We start from the raw sequence: 13,240 nt of genomic DNA, 5'->3' as shown, positions 1-13,240 counted from the left end.
GATGATGCCAGTTCTTTGCCCTTCCCTTCCTTTTGCTCGGACACTACAGGGCAGAGGAGGGTCATCCCTCGGCTGGGAGCAGAGGAGGGTTATTTCCATGGAATAAGTCTGGGATTAAAGTGCTCGTTCCCAGCCTTGTGCAGTTGTTCTGTGTTCCACCACACACAGAGGAGGGAGCAGAGCTGCCTCTTCCCCCTTCCCTGCCCCATCCCGGCGGGATGAGTTGACGGGAGTGAGGGGGGGGGGGAGCGATTTGGCCTCGCGTTTGTATTTTGGTCCTGGAACTGTGTATATACAATTTTCTATGTTCCTTTTTTTTTTTTTTTTGTGGTAACCGAGATGAATATTTTAATTAGATAAGTTATATGAAAAGAGGAAAATCATGTTTCAATAAAAGCCAAACGCTGGACCCTGGGCTGCTTGTTCTTTCCTGGCTCTGACAGTGTCTGTTAAACTAAGGGGTCTCTGTGGCCCCTTGGAGGGTGATGCTCCGGGATTGGGATTCCCGAAGGGAATGCTGCTCCTGCTCCCTTCCTGGCTGGAAGAGGCCCCTAAGTTTGACCCTCGGAGCCTTTCCGAGCCCCCTCGCCGGGACCACCGGGGGGATTCAGCACGTGCAGCGCCAAACCACGCCCACACGGGCGGGGCTTCAGTTTGTGGGCGGGGCAATGGGCGTGTTCGCTCTATGTGGGCGTGGTGATAAAAGTGGGCGCGGCCTCGCGGACAGTGGGCGCGGCTTCTGATGCACTGACTCCAGTGCGTTAAGGGGCGGTGGGCGTGTCCTAGACTCTGTGGGCGTGCCCACACGCCTCCGTGGGCGTGGTCATGAGGCGGTGGGCGCGTCCGGAGGGCTCTGTGGGCGGAGCAACAGGATGATGGGCGTGCCTTCTTAGGTCTGTGGGCGTGGCAACCCAACAACGGGCGTGCCCTGAGCGCTCTGTGGGCGTGTCCAGGGCGGTGTGTGGGCGTGGCCTCGGCGGGGCAGTGGGCGTGCCCCGGTGGGGCGCATGCGCGGTGCGCGGCCATGGCGCACGGACACGGGCCCGGGCGGTGCCGCTGCTGCTGCGGGGAGGAGGCGGCGGAGCGGGGGGCGGCCTGGGCGCTCTACCTGCGCATCGACCGCCAGCGCCTGCAGTGCCTCAACGAGCGCCGGGAGGGGTCCGGGGCTCTCGTGTTCCGCGCCTGGGAGGAGCGCGGCGACCGCGCGAAGGTGAGGGCCGGCGGTGCGAGGGGGTCCCTGGGGCGTGTGGGGTGCGCGGCAGGGCAGGGAGGGGGGTCCTGGGTGCTGCCCCTCGGCTCGGGGCTGGGCAGGCGCATCTGGAGCGATGCGGGCAGTTCTGGGATGTTCGGTGCAGGGAAGAGGAGGAGGTGCTGGGGAGGGTCCAGTGGAGGCCGCGGGGATGATTTGGGGTCTGGAGCATCTCTGGGATGAGGAGACACCGCGGGAGCTGGGCCTGGTCAGTCTGGAGGAGGGAAGGCTCAGAGGGGACCCATAAATCCACACAAATATCTCGTCAATCCATACAAATATCTCCAGGGGGTGTCAGAGGATGGTCTCAGACTCTGTTCAGCGACAGGGCAAGGAGCAATGGCCATAAACTAAAACATAACAAGTTCCACCTCAACCTGAGGCAGAATGCTTTTCCATGGAGGTGGCAGAGCCTGGAACAGCTGCCCAGGGAGGGTGTGAAGTCTCTGGAGACATCCCAGACCCACCTGGACACACCTCTGTGTCACCTGCTCCAGGTGACCCTGCCTGGGCAGGGGGCTTGAACTGGGCGATCTCCAGAGGTCCCATCCAACCCCAGATAGTTTGTGACTCTGAGGGAGGTGCTGCTGTGCCCCTGAGCCCCTCTGGAGTGACCTCCCTGCCTGTTCCCCCCCCCAGCCCCAGTCCTGACCTGCTCTTCCTTCTCTTCCCAGTTCGTGGAAAGCGATGACGACGAGGAGCTGCTGTTTAACATCCCGTAAGTTCCACCACCCCTTGTTCCTCCCCTGGGGACGAGGCACAGTGTGTGCCCCTCCAACAGGGGCTGATTTTGGAGAGGCTGGAGGTGCAGACTGCGCTCTGTGTGTCCGGGCAGGTTCACAGGCAGTGTGAAGTTAAAAGGAGTCCTTGTGATGGGCGAGGACGATGGGACGCACCCGGCGGAGATGAGGCTGTGAGTAAAACCAGCTTTTCAACTTTCTGGAGCTGAGCTGAGCTGAGCTGAGCTGAGCACCCTCACGCTGTGCCCAGGCACCACTGAGGGCTCTGCTCTGGTGCTGGGCTGCCTTGTCATCCCAAGGACCCAAGAGGGAAAATAAACTGCAGCTTGTGTGGGATGAGTGCTGCCTTTTCTCCAGAGAAAGGAGGGGCTGGTTTGAGTTAGAATATTTGGTTCAGACACTGGCTGTGCACTGTGAGGAAGCAACTTGCCATGGGCTCAGTGGGGTGGGTCAGAGGGTCCAGAGGGGAGCTCTGAGCAGTGGGAAGGAGGGACTGTGAAGAGAAGTGACAGTATCCTGCAGCCAGGTTTGTAAGGTTCCTGCTGTGCTGAGCCACATGGCCTCTTCGAGCTCCTGAAGGGAGACAGATCCTTCTTTACACTGCTGCTTTCTTATTTTAACAAAAGAGTGTTGAGTGCTCTGCAGTTCCTGCTTGTGAGGGGAAAAACAGACCTTAATTGAGCCAACATTGTCCTGTGTGTCCCACAGAGAGGATGTGAAGCCCTGCTGGGCTCACCTTGCACCTGGTCCTGTTGTTGTGCTCCGAGGGACAAAGGAGATGCACAGCCCAAGTGCTGGTGCTGAATTTTAGCTGCTGTGTGGCACCCAGCTTCCCCTGTTTTCTTCCAATATCTGGGCACCCTCATGTACCCAAGAGAGATCTGCATCTCCCCAGCTTTGTCCCATGCTTTTCCATGTTATTTCTTCAGGCTGTTGTACTTTCTGGTGATGCTTTGTGGGGGTGTGAGAAGACAAAGTCAATTCAGCTTCTCCTCGAGAAGAATGTGGGCAGTGCTAATGGATGGGGAGGAAAACAATTATCTTGCCCTGCTGTTAACAACTCCCTGGGTTTCCTTCCTGTCTCCTCAGGTTCAGGAACATTCCTCACATGTCCTTTGATGACACAGCCAGGGAAGCAGAGCAGACCTTCAGCCTGAACCGGGACCCCCTGGGCGAGCTGGAGTATCCCACCAAGTGAGAGACACACCCTGGGGGTTGGGGACTGCCCCTCCCTGCCACAGGAGCTCAGTCCAGCCTGCCCACGTGCTGCCAAATTTAGGGCAGTGTCAGCCCAGGGCAGAATTTGCCTCCCCAGCTCTGTCCTGCCCTTGCCAGGTGGGAGCTCTGGCCTGAAACCTCCTCCCTGGAGCCTGGGGGTGGCGGTTCCAGTGCCCCAGGGCTTCTTGTGATGCCTTAAAAATCTATATTTTACCTTAAATTCTTAACAAGGAATGTTAAAACGGTATTTTTAGGAATTTTGTACAGAGTTACTAGCAGGCTAAAGGTACTAGCAAGCTGTACTAAAATTCATACAATATAGATTTGAAGGCATCACTCAGGGTGGAGAATCACCCTGGTGTCCTGTCCCCTGTCCCTGGGCCCTGTGACAGCTCATTGCTGACCCACGGGTGTGAGGGAACAGCTCCTCCTGCACCTCAGATCTTTGATCCCAAGTCCGAGTGAGATCAGGGGGAGCTGGAGTGGGGCTGTGGGGCTCTGCTGGAGTGGCAGCTCCGGCCTCAGGGTGTGTTTCCTTCCAGAATTGCCCGTTTCTCCAACGTTTACCACCTCTCCATGCACTTCCCAAAGAACTTCGGGGCGGAGACAACGAAGATCTTTTACATCGGCCTGAAGGGGGAGTGGACAGAAGTGAGTGAGGGCAGAGAGGGACGAGCCCGAGCCACGGGGGTGCGAAGGGCTCGAAATCATTGATTAAGTCAAATTCTGGTGGTGGGACAGAGCCGCGAGCGGTGCGGAGGGCCCGAGGGCGGGTTGGAATCCCGCTCCCCCTGGACGTAACAGCCCCGATCTCCACCCAGGCTCATCGCCACGAGGTCACCATCTGCAACTACGAGGCCTCCGCGAACCCCGCCGACCACAGGCTGGAGCAGATCACGCCTCAGACACACTTCATCTCCTGAGGGCTGGGACGGGGCGGCTCCCGGGACACCGGGGCAGCTCCCGGGACACGACATCCAGCCCCACGTGTCGGGACGGGCGCGGCCGGGCCGCGTGTGTGAGGCGCTGCCCGCGGGCCGGGCTGTGGCGGGCAATAAACACGCTGAGGTGCAGAGCTGTGCGCTGTCCCTGAGTGCGGCTGTCGCGGGGGGTGCCTCCCGGGGCCCGTTTCCATCATGGCCGCCGCGGCGTCTCTCCGCCGCCGTCGCTCCCGCGTGACGTCACTTCGCGCCGCGCCGGCGGAAGTTCCGGCGCGAGGCGGGGGGGGGGAGAGCCGCGAGGAGCGCGCGCGCCGGGCCGCGGGAGAGGTGAGGGGGGGGGGGACGGCGGCACGTACCACCGGGGGGAGGCGGGGGGGAGACGGGCGGGAAAACCGGGGTGGGGGGGATGTACCACTGCGGAGGGCGCGGGGGGGGGGGGGGGAGAGCCGTGAGGGCCGCGGGGATGGGGGGGGTCGGCGGGGCCCCCTCACGGGCGTTAACGGGGAAGGGGGGTCCGAGGGGCCGCGGTTCTGGCTCCCGTAGCGGGGCCACCCGCTTCCCACCCCCTGCGAGCCTTCAGGAGTCACAGCGGGAAAAGCCTCTCCCAAAATCCCTCTTTTCCAGGGAAAACGGGCTCTCCCACCCCGGCCGGGGCAGGTCAGGCCGGCTCCCGCCTCCACTACATCCGCTTCCAGGCGGGATTCGTTTCTCTCGGGCCCGGGCGAGCGGCTGGGCCGCCGTAATTATTAATGCTAATTAACGCTAATTGCCCCCCATCCTAATGAGCGTCGCGGGGGGTGTGTGTGTCAGTGCGGGTACCACACTTTAAACAGCCCCAATCGGACCCATCTCCCCCCCCCCCGTATCGCTGTGGTGATGCTTCCACACCCACACGGGCTGTGGGGCTTTGTGCTTCCCGCCGCTCCCGGTGTTGTGTTCCCGCTGCTCCCGGTGTCGTGTTCCCTCCCAGGGCATTCCCGGGTGTCCCCACGGGGTGTTTTGGGGCAGCTCTGACCAGCCCTTCCTTTCCCCCGGAGCCCCCCCCCCCCCAGCAAGGCAGAGCCGTGAGGGGCTGAGCCTGCCCCGGGGGAGCGGCTCCGTCTGCCAGGGTTTTTGAGAGATGCTTTTATTTATGGCTCCTGTCGCCAGGATTTTTGGCAGGTGCTGCTGCTCCTCCTGGCTGGTTGTTTTGCCCCTGGAGTACACACACACACACACGAGCACGTGGGCCGCGTGTCTGTGTCAGATCCGGGGAGCCGGTTGTTTCCCGGTGTTTTTATTGGAGCCGGGAAGCGGCTGATGAGCAGTCGGGCGAACGAGTCAGGCAGGTCTTTGGCCCGGGCTGGGAGAGGAGGAGGCTGTTTCTCTCGGGTAAGGATGTCTGCTGGGATACCAGGGTTTTGGGGAAGGTTTGGGTGATCCGAACCGTGCTGGGGATGGTGCTGCCGTGGGATGTGAGGCTGGAGCAGGCTGTGGGCTCTGCAGCTTCCTCAGAGGGGCAGCTCCGATCTCTGCTCTGTGTGAGCAGGGACAGGACCTGAGGGAGCAGCTGGAGCTGTGCCAGGGCAGGGTCAGGTTGGGTCTCAGGAAAAGGTTCTTCCTTCAGAGGGTGATTGGGCACTGAACAGGCTCCCCAGGACAGTGGGCACAGCCCCAGAGCTGAAGGAGTGTTTGGACAACGCTCTGAGGGACAGGGTGGGATTGTTGGGGTGTCAGTGCAGGGCCAGGGGTTGGACTGGATGATCTTGGTGGGTCCCTTCCAACTCAGGATATTCTGTGATCTTCCTCTGGGAGGCTGATCCTGCTCCTGGGGGATGATGGCAGTGCTGTAAACGAGCTCTGATCTAATTAGTCCTGGTGGGTCAGCGGGGTCATGTGAGGAGCTGGGAATAAACACCATGGACTGTTGTGGGAGCTGTCAGCCCTGCTGAACCCAGGATCTGGAAGGTGACAGCCCTCGGTGCTGGCAGGACACTGTGGCAGTGGGGACAGTGGTGGTGGCCCTGGCGGCAGTCACAGGGCAGGACAAGGATGTCATCCATCACTGGGGGGGCACAGCTCCAGGAGGGGCTGGGGCTCAGGCCAGCTGCCAGTGCTCCGGCTTATCCCTAAAAAAGCTCCATAAAACAGGGCTGGACCTTTTTTAGTGCAGTAAACCCTGTGCTGCTGCTGGCATTTCCTGCTTCCCTCTCGGAGCAGATGTGGGTCAGGCTCCTCCATGGCTCCACTGGCAGGGATGAGGGGATGAAGGAATGAAGGGATGCTGGGGCTGCACCCTCTGCCCACGCCGGTGCAGTCACAGGAATAACTTTGGCTCTGAGGTGTAATTTTTGAGCTAATTTTAACACTTCCAGCACCCCACAGCGTGCGACATGGGAAGTGTTTGCTGCTTCCTGACTCTCCAGCACCACCAGGCCGGGGATGGAGTGGGGTGTCCCGAGGGCTTGAAACATCAAAGCCTTCACCTACCCTTTAATTTTCCCCCAAACAGCTGCTGCCTCTGCAGCAAATACTTGCTGGTGGGGGGGGTGGGGAACAAGAGAGGGGAAGAGGAGTTTATTTTCCTGCCTCACCCTTGTCCCTGTGTCCTGCAGGTGCCAGTGTCGAGTCCCTCTCGGTGTATGTGTGGTAACAACATGTCTGTCCCCCTCCTCGCCGACGCCGTGACCGTCTCAGGGGCAGAGCGGGAGACCGCCGCGGTAAGGGAGGGACCCCCTCCTGCTGCCTCCCTCCTGGCAGGAGGCTGGAAAACAGGGAGCTGCTTCTGTGAGGTTCAGAGGAGCCTTGAGCCGGGCCTGTGGTCCCTCAGCTCATCAGGGTGGGAGGCAGGGCCAGCAAGGGCTCGCCTTGCTTGGGAAAAGTGACTGTCCTTGGGCTGGGATGTTCCGGTGTGGAAGCACAGACACAGCCTCACAGCTCGGCCTTGGAAGCTGGAGCTGATTTGGCTATTTAAGCTTTTAAAAGAAATCTCCCTCCCAGTCCCTCCCTGGGGTGCTCAGGCTGCTTTCCCTCTGCCCCCCATGGCTTAGGGCTTTCTGTAGCCTCAGATGAAAAGCCCATGGGGATGGGTTTGTGAGTGGTGATACATGAAAGAAATTCCTCCCCGTGAGGGTGGGGAGGCCCTGGCACAACTTGCCTGGAGAAGCTGTGGCTGCCCCATCCCTGGAAGTGTCCAAGGCCAGGTTGGAGCAACCTGGGCTAGTGGAAGGTGTCCCTGACCATTTAAGATTTAAGATCCCTTCCAACACAAACCATTCTGCAGTTCAGACTGGGCTTCTGCCGTGTCCCTGATCCACCCATCCCTCATGCTCCAAACAGCACAGACGTGTCCTGAGCGTCGCTGAGTTGAGTCTCTTCTAGGCAGTGACTCAGTGTCCATTTGCCACCTCACTGCCAGCCCAGCCCAGCCCAGCCCTGCCCCTCTCCCAGGGCTCCAACTCTCACACCAGCTAATCCTCTGCTTTTGCTGTTTGACAGGTCATTTTCCTACATGGCCTTGGAGACACGGGGTGAGTATCCCTGGAGCAGTCTCTGCCCTGGAGCAGTCTCTACCAGGGATGTGTGGCTTTGCTGACGTTTGCATTTTGCCCTTTGCTGCTGCTCTCCCCGGGGAAGAGGCGGCCCGAGATCCATGTGGGGCTTTGGGCTGGGGTCCATAACTGTTCCTGCACCGCCCTGACAGGGAATGGCAGGAAATCACAGGGAATTGAGGCCGGCAGCTGTCTGCACTTGAATATTTATGATGCTGGCAGCCTGGCAGCCCCCACCCCCCGCGGGTGGTGCTGCCTTTCAGGATTGCTGATAAGCACTGCGGCTTTTCCAGTCCTTGGGAGCGCTGGGAGCTGGGCTGTGCCTGGCCCAGGGCATCTCTGGTGTGCAAGGCCACCTAGGGAGGACAGTGTGGGGTATGGAGGTGACAAAGGCGCTTCTGCCTCTGCAGGAGATCCCCTCCCCCTTGTCCTCCCTGCCTCCAGCTCCAGGGCTTTGTGTGCTGCCCTCGCCCTGATGCAGAGGGGGATCAGTGCTGGGGCTTCACAGGGGGATCAGGCTGTTGGGGTGGGCAGGACCTGGTGAAATAACGTCAGGGGAGGGACGGGGTGTGCACAAGCCTTGGGGCAAATGGCTCAGACAAGCCTTGAACACCCTGTGCCCTCCCCTCTCTCGCAGGCACAGCTGGGCCGACGCTCTCTCCTCCATCCGCCTCCCCTACGTGAAATACATTTGCCCTCACGCGTAAGTGCTGTCCTTGCCTGGGGGTGCCCTGGGGGGGGTCTTGGGGGGCTGTGAGGCTGCCAGGGCTGTTTGTTGGGGGAGGCAGATGGTGGCCTGAGCCCTGACCTGCCCGTGGGGCTGCACAGCCAGGCTGGCTCAGCTGCCGTGGCTGGTTCCTGCTGCAGGCAGAGTGGTTCCCCACAGAGCTACCAGCACAGGAGCTGCTGCTCTGAGGCTCTTTTCCTCCCCCTCCTGTCCTCTGCTTATCCCTGGTGGCTGCAGTGAAAGCCAAAGGCACTGGAGCTCCTTCTCCATCCGCTGGTCAGGCGGGAGGGGGCTCAGCAGAAAGGGAAGGACACGGTCCTGATGTGTCCCCAGTGCCAATAGCCTGTGCAGGGGGCACTCACTGGGCTGGGAGAGCTCTGCTGTCCCTTTCCAATATCCCATCTTGGCCTTGGGAGCAGCAAACAGGAGAGGGATGCAGGTGCTCTGCTCCCCAGCTGGGCTGCTTGGCAGTGCCCTGGAGCCTTCAGCTCATCTGGGATCTGCTCAGGGATAGCAGGTGATCCCCAGGGTCACCTTGCAGCCCCTGGGCCGGGTCTGGTGGCCCTGATCTGCCACTTTCCCTTGGGAGTCATGTCTGCAGCTGTGGACAGGAGGGACAGTCCTCCCTGTACCCCTTGACTCTGCCTTGAGCTAAACCACCCACGCTGTTTCTCCGCAGGCCCCGGATCCCAGTGACCCTCAACATGAAGATGGTCATGCCCTCCTGGTCAGTGCTTTGGGGGGGCAGGGGTGGGTGGGACCCTTTTGGGGAGTGGGAGGGATGAAGAGGCAAAATCCACTGCCCTGTGGGAGTCAGGGAGGGCAGAGCACACCCAGCTCCTGCCTCCCCACACCCTGGGTGCTGGGAGAGGTTGGGGCTGACCCTGCTGCTTCTCCCAGGTTTGACCTCATGGGATTGACTCCGGATGCACCTGAGGATGAAGCTGGGATCAAGAAAGCTGCAGAAAACAGTAAGAAGCTTGGGGAAGGGAGAAATGATGGGCTCCCAAGTGCCTCTCCCTCGCTGGGGCTGAAACGGGTGTTTTCCTTCCACCTCTCCTTCCATTCTGCCCTCTGGTGATCCCAGTCCACCTTCTCCCTGGGATCTCTGCCTCTCCCTGATGTGCCAAATGTCCTGTGTGCATCTGGAAGTGTCAGGTGATGCTTTTCACCCCCTCCCCACCTTCCACTGACCCGTTTCTCCGTCTTCTTCCAGTTAAAGCAATTATTGAGCATGAGATGAAGAACGGGATCCCCGCCAACCGCATCATCCTGGGGGGCTTCTCACAGGTGAGCTGGAGAACATGAGGGTTGGGACCCCAGTTTCCCCTCCAGAGACACCTCTCAGAGGGATGTTCTGTGGTGAGGAGGTGAGTGAGTGCCCCAGGATCCCCACCCAGCACTAACTCCATCCTCCTCTGCTCCAGGGCGGTGCCTTGTCGCTGTACACGGCTCTCACCTGCCAGCACCAGCTGGCTGGAATTGTGGCACTCAGCTGCTGGCTCCCGCTCCACAAGGCCTTCCCACAGGTATCCCGTGCTGCCGTGTCCACAGGGAGGGGCGGGGGGGGATTTTCCCATCTGGAGTTCTCCAGAGCGGAGTTTCCCAGCAGCTTTCCCCCACAGCCCTGTTGAGCTGCCGGGTGGTGTGTTGGGCACGGGGATGCAGCACTGCCCCCCATCCCTGCTGGAATGCCTTCACCTGGGCACACCTCAGCGTTCCCTTCTCACGGCAGGCGGCGAACAACGGCGTGAACAAGGACATTGCCATCCTGCAGTGCCACGGGGAGATGGATCCCATGATCCCCGTCCGCTTCGGGGCCCTCACTGCCGAGAAGCTGAAATCTGTCGTCACCCCCACCAAGGTCCAGTTCAAAACCTACCCCGGCGTGATGCACAGTTCCTGTCCTCAGGTCAGTGCCGTGGGAGGGGATGGGATCCCCCTGGGAATGTCTCTGCTCTCTGTGAGCAGGGACAGGGCCCAGGGAACGGCTGGAGCTGTCCCAGGACAGGGTTAGGTTGGATCTCAGGAAAAGGTTCTTCCCCCAGAGAGTGGTTGAGCACTGAACAGGCTCCCCAGGCAGTGGGCACAGCCCCAAGGCTGCCAGAGCTCCAGGAGCATTTGGATGGTCCTTTGGGGCACAGGGTGGGATTGTTTGGGGGTCAGTGCAGGGCCAAGAATTGGACTGGATGATCCTTGTGAGTCCCTTCCAGCTCAGGACATTCTGTGATTCTGTGACCCTCGGGGGCTGGAATCACCTTTGGGACCTTTGGGACCATCCCCAGCACGGTGGGTCAGGGAAAACACACGGGATGTTTTTGTTCCCTCCTTGCACCGGGGAGGCTGCAGAGCCCCCGTGCCCCCATGCCCAGGGCAGGGCCCACCCTTTGGGGTGTCCTGGGGCCCCCCTTGGTGACGGGCCCTGCGCTCTCCGCAGGAGATGATGGCGGTGAAGGAGTTCATCGAGAAGCTGCTGCCGCGGATCTGAGCGGAGCCGCTCGGGACTGTCGCAGGGGAGGGTGCCGAGGTCACAGCCGCCCATCTCCCCCCGTGACCCGCCTGCTGCAAACGGAAGCCATGGCCCCCCACTGCACCTCCCGCCGCACCCCCGGCCCCCACCTCCCCCCGCCGCCTCTCACCGCGCCCTCTCGGGCCGGGGGTGCCCCGGCTCCCCCTGCTGCTCTCGGAGCCGAGGTCGGAGCGGTCGAAGGCGAGTCTTGGAGTGGCCTTTTCTCTCCTCCTCTTGCTCCGAGCGGGTTCCGTGGGGGTCACGTCCCCCGGGCCCCTGCAGCGTGCGGGGCTGGCACGGGGTGGGGAAGATGTTTCTGTTGGGTTTGGGCTTTTTGTACCAGTATTAGGGGTGGGACGTGCCCGGGTGCGGCGGGGGGAGCGGGGCAGGCACAGGGCAGGGCTGGGGCACCCCTGTGGCCCAGCCCGGGCTGTGCCCTCGGAGGCTGCTCTCAGCCTTCCCTCAGGTGACTCACGGGTTTTCAATCAGAGCTCAGGAACCCGGGACTCCCCTGCAGATACCCCCAGGCCCCGGGGCAGGCTCTGCCCTGGGCCGGTACCGCCAAAGGCTGCCCGGGGCCGGGGCAGGGTCAGCACAGCCCCCGCACCTCCCGCACGGCCCCGCCTGTCGCACACGCACACTCCCCCCGGCCTGGGCAGCTCTGCCCTCCTCAGATAATCGCCTCCTTCCTCCTCTTCCTCCTCCTCCTGTTGCTTTTACAATCTCCTCCTCGGCCCTGCGGGGGTCCCAGAGGTGTCTACCCCCCATCTCCAGCCCAGCTCTGCGCCCTCAGAGCCCTGAAGCTTCGTTTACAGTCATAGGCGGAGCCGCCCGGCGCCGGCCCCGTCATTAATGTCTCTCTTGCTGCTACTTGTCCTTTCCTTTGGACTTGGACTGGCTCGGGGAGGGAGAGGTGATGTCCCTGGACCCCAGGTTTGGCTCCCGGCGCAGCTGGAAGAAGCAGCTTTGCCCCCAAGCCATCATCTCACCAGCGTCTGAGGCCTGGGTGCTGCTGTGCCCCGTCCTGTGGGCAGCGCGGGAGTCTCTCTGCTCCCTGGGGGTCTCTCTGCTCCCTGGGGCTGTGGGCTCTTGTCCCACTGTGTACAATCACCAGGGTCCCCGGGGTCCCTTGCCCATGGGTTTGTCCTCTCTTGAGTGCTGGCATCGTGCTGGGTGCGGGGCCGGGACCGTCCCCAGCAGCTCCCCGGGACAGGGCCCCGAATGTCTCCTCCTGGTGGGCTCCTGCCCCCCCCTCCCCTCCCCTCCCCTCCTGCAGGGCCGAGGGCAGTAGCTGTGGAGCAGTGCTGCCCTCGCCTCCCCCCGGGCTGAGCCCACACCCCCATGGCCTGGGGCTGATCATGTATTTTAGAACCCCCCACACCACCCCTGGCCCCAGGGCTGTCCCCACTCTCCCCTGGTCTGGGCCCAGCCTCTCACCCTGCAGAGCTTCTGCCCAGTGCCCCAGGACCAGCAGTGGGCTGGGGCCAGGGCTGGCAGCTCCCCAGGGCCAGGGGCTGTTCTGGGGGCTGGTGAGGGACTCTGGAGGGGGCTCTGCTCCAGCCGTGCCCCCCCAGCCCAGGATGCCCAAAGCAATAACCTGCTCTCCGGAGAGTTGGATCTGTGGGACCCACCCTTGGTTGGGTTCTTGGCTTGGGGTTTGGTTGGGGTTTTAATTTTTTTCTCCCCTTTGGGAAGTCTTAAACCAGCAAAGCTGATGCTGGTGTTGGGGGGAGCCCAGCACTGCCCCTGCCCTGGGGGTCAGTCCTGGCCTGGGGGTCAGTCCTGCTGGGTCTTCTGTGTTGTAACACTGCTCTGTCCCCTCTCGCTGTGCTGGGCCAGGGTGGGGGCACAGGGGGCTTGCTGGGGTGGGAGTGCAGCTCCCTGTGGATCACTGGCTGGGGTGGGAGTGCAGCTCCCTGGGGGTACCGAGGGCTGGCGATGGACAGACCGACCTGTTTGACTGTGAACTGGAACCGTGTGCGATGGGGGGGCCTGGGACCATCCCCGGGGGGCCTCGTTTGGCCCCCTCCTGCAGAGCATTCCTGCTCACTCCCCACCTGGGAACCCAGGAGGGAGAACGGCTTCTCTCCATTCCTCAATACAGCTTTGGGTTTTTTCTTCTTTTTTTTTTTTTTTTTTTTTTTTTCCTTTTTTTTTTTTTTTTTCCTTCTCTCGTCTTCCTTGTACATGTTTGGGGTTTTTTGTGTGTGTGTGCGTGCGTTCCACAGAGAAACAAGGTTAAATAAATCCTGAACCTACCCCAGAGCTGAGCTGGCCTCATTCCTGGCTGGGCAGGACCCCCAACAGCACCTCTGGGAAGGGAGGG

At 61.4% G+C, this 13,240-nt stretch overlaps 2 protein-coding genes across 2 annotated transcripts; both read left to right on the top strand.

The window, feature by feature from the left end:
- Positions 1 to 1,006: 1,006 nt before the first annotated feature.
- On the top strand, positions 1,007 to 4,288 carry PITHD1 (PITH domain containing 1). Its single transcript, XM_032709909.1, has 6 exons — positions 1,007 to 1,210; positions 1,924 to 1,967; positions 2,085 to 2,162; positions 3,079 to 3,183; positions 3,750 to 3,858; positions 4,029 to 4,288. Exons 1-6 carry the CDS (start codon positions 1,025 to 1,027, stop codon positions 4,128 to 4,130), a joined length of 624 nt encoding a protein of 207 aa, XP_032565800.1. The 5' UTR covers positions 1,007 to 1,024; the 3' UTR covers positions 4,131 to 4,288.
- A 122-nt stretch (positions 4,289 to 4,410) lies between these two features.
- On the top strand, positions 4,411 to 13,179 carry LYPLA2 (lysophospholipase 2). The gene is made up of 10 exons (XM_032709908.1): positions 4,411 to 4,475; positions 6,743 to 6,847; positions 7,626 to 7,657; positions 8,316 to 8,381; positions 9,085 to 9,132; positions 9,306 to 9,376; positions 9,622 to 9,695; positions 9,833 to 9,934; positions 10,141 to 10,317; positions 10,843 to 13,179. Exons 2-10 carry the CDS (start codon positions 6,770 to 6,772, stop codon positions 10,891 to 10,893), a joined length of 699 nt encoding a protein of 232 aa, XP_032565799.1. The 5' UTR covers positions 4,411 to 4,475; positions 6,743 to 6,769; the 3' UTR covers positions 10,894 to 13,179.
- The last annotated feature ends 61 nt before the right edge of the window (positions 13,180 to 13,240 follow it).

This window comes from Chiroxiphia lanceolata, chromosome 24, assembly GCF_009829145.1.
Source record: "Chiroxiphia lanceolata isolate bChiLan1 chromosome 24, bChiLan1.pri, whole genome shotgun sequence".
NCBI lineage: Eukaryota > Metazoa > Chordata > Aves > Passeriformes > Pipridae > Chiroxiphia > Chiroxiphia lanceolata.
The sequence above is the reverse complement of the archived record's forward strand: the minus strand, read 5'-3'. Positions and strand labels throughout refer to the sequence as shown.

Coding starts and splice junctions, on each gene's coding strand:
- PITHD1 (XM_032709909.1), top strand. CDS start 1,025: ATGGCGCACGGACACGGGCCCGGGCGGTGCCGCTGCTGCTGCGGGGAG. Junction 1,211..1,923: donor AGCGCGGCGACCGCGCGAAG/GTGAGGGCCGGC, acceptor TTCTCTTCCCAG/TTCGTGGAAAGCGATGACGA. Junction 3,859..4,028: donor TGAAGGGGGAGTGGACAGAA/GTGAGTGAGGGC, acceptor ATCTCCACCCAG/GCTCATCGCCACGAGGTCAC.
- LYPLA2 (XM_032709908.1), top strand. CDS start 6,770: ATGTGTGGTAACAACATGTCTGTCCCCCTCCTCGCCGACGCCGTGACC. Junction 9,133..9,305: donor AAGATGGTCATGCCCTCCTG/GTCAGTGCTTTG, acceptor TGCTTCTCCCAG/GTTTGACCTCATGGGATTGA. Junction 9,377..9,621: donor CAAGAAAGCTGCAGAAAACA/GTAAGAAGCTTG, acceptor GTCTTCTTCCAG/TTAAAGCAATTATTGAGCAT.